This window comes from Chaetura pelagica, unplaced genomic scaffold (assembly GCF_000747805.2).
Source record: "Chaetura pelagica isolate M959 unplaced genomic scaffold, ChaPel_1.0 scaffold2041, whole genome shotgun sequence".
NCBI classification, from domain to species: Eukaryota; Metazoa; Chordata; class Aves; order Apodiformes; family Apodidae; genus Chaetura; species Chaetura pelagica.
The window spans coordinates 1,226-2,577 of NW_009952125.1; the positions used below are offsets into that span (position 1 = coordinate 1,226).

Here is a 1,352-nt window from a genome sequence, read left to right on the forward strand (position 1 = left end):
CCCCCTCCCTGCTCCCTCCAGCCCCACCCGTACCCATCCCAGCCCTGTTTGTCCCCATCCCCTGCCTGTCTCCCCCCTCATCCCATCCCCACTGTTCCCCCCCTCTCTGTCCCCATCCCCAGATGTCACCATCCCTGCCTGTCCTCATCCCAGGCTGTTCCCAGCTCTGGTTGATCCTCATCTCCTGATGTCCCCATCCTTGGTTGAACCCATCCCTCCCTGACCCCATCCTTGGTTGCCCCCATCCCCACTTGTCCCTCTCCACTGTCCCCATCCCAGCCCTGGCTTTACCCATCTCCTGCTTGTCCCCAACCCTGGTTGCCTCCATCCCCACTTGTCCCTCTCTCCACTGTCCCCATCCCATCCCCTATTCCACCCATCCCTGGTTGCCCCAAATCATTGTCCCCATCCCCTGGTTCTCCCTCTCCCCACTTTCCCCATCTCAGCCCTGGCTGTCCCCATCCCCTGCTTGTCCCCATCCCCTGCTTGTCCCCACCCCTTGCTTGTCCCCCCCTCACAGGTCCTGCTGAGCAGTTGGCTGAAGTCAATGGTGTAGGAGACCCACTGCCTGGCCAGGAAGGTGCCCCTGAAGCCCCAGACACTGACGGTCATGGACCGGGCCCCGGGCTCTGAGGCCAGACCCGTGAAGAAGATGGGCTGGGGAGCAAAGGTGTAGGAGTGCCAGCACTGCCCCTCATCTGTGGAGAACCTGCCAGGGGGGAGCATGGAATGAGGGAATCATGGAATGGGTTGGGTGAGACCTTAAAGATCACCCAGTCCCAACTGCCATGGGCAGGGACACCTCCCACCAGCCCAGGCTGCTCCAAGCCCCATCCAACCTGCCCTTCAACACCCCCAGGGATGGGGCAGCCACAGCTTCCCTGGGCAACCTGGGCCAGGCTCTCACCACCCTCACACCAAACAATTCCCTCCTCATCTCCAACCTCAATCTCCCTCTCCCACTTTTCATCCATCCCCCTCATCCCATCCCTTCCTGCCCTTGTCCCAAGTCCCTCCCCAGCTTTCCTGGAGCCCCTTCAGGCACTGGAAGCTGCTCTAAGGTCTCCCTGGAGCCTTTTCTTCTCCAGGCTGAACACCCCAACTCTCCCAGCCTGGCTCCACACCACCACCACCACCACCACCAGCAGGGTGCCACCCCATTGCCCCCCCACCCCACTGCACTGGGTGGTGTCTCCCCAACCCCTCCCGCTTCGCTTGGGCTCCGTCCCCTTTCACTCGAGGTCCCTCCCCCTTCACTTGGGGGGGGGTGGGGGTGTCCCCACTCACCTGAGGACGTTGACAGGTTGGCTGCTGTGCTCGATGGCCACCAGGAGCCCCCCCGAGTCCAGGAT

General features: G+C 62.7%; 1 protein-coding gene across 1 annotated transcript in view; it reads right to left on the bottom strand.

Moving 5' to 3' along the window:
• Positions 1 to 1,352, bottom strand: part of SORT1 (sortilin 1) — a gene marked incomplete at both ends in the record, with an annotated part of 4,581 nt that overhangs the window by 1,066 nt on the left and 2,163 nt on the right. The window contains one exon of the mRNA XM_010006293.1: positions 497 to 709. Coding sequence (XP_010004595.1) covers positions 497 to 709 — 213 coding nt within the window. The remainder of the gene's footprint in view (positions 1 to 496; positions 710 to 1,352) is intronic.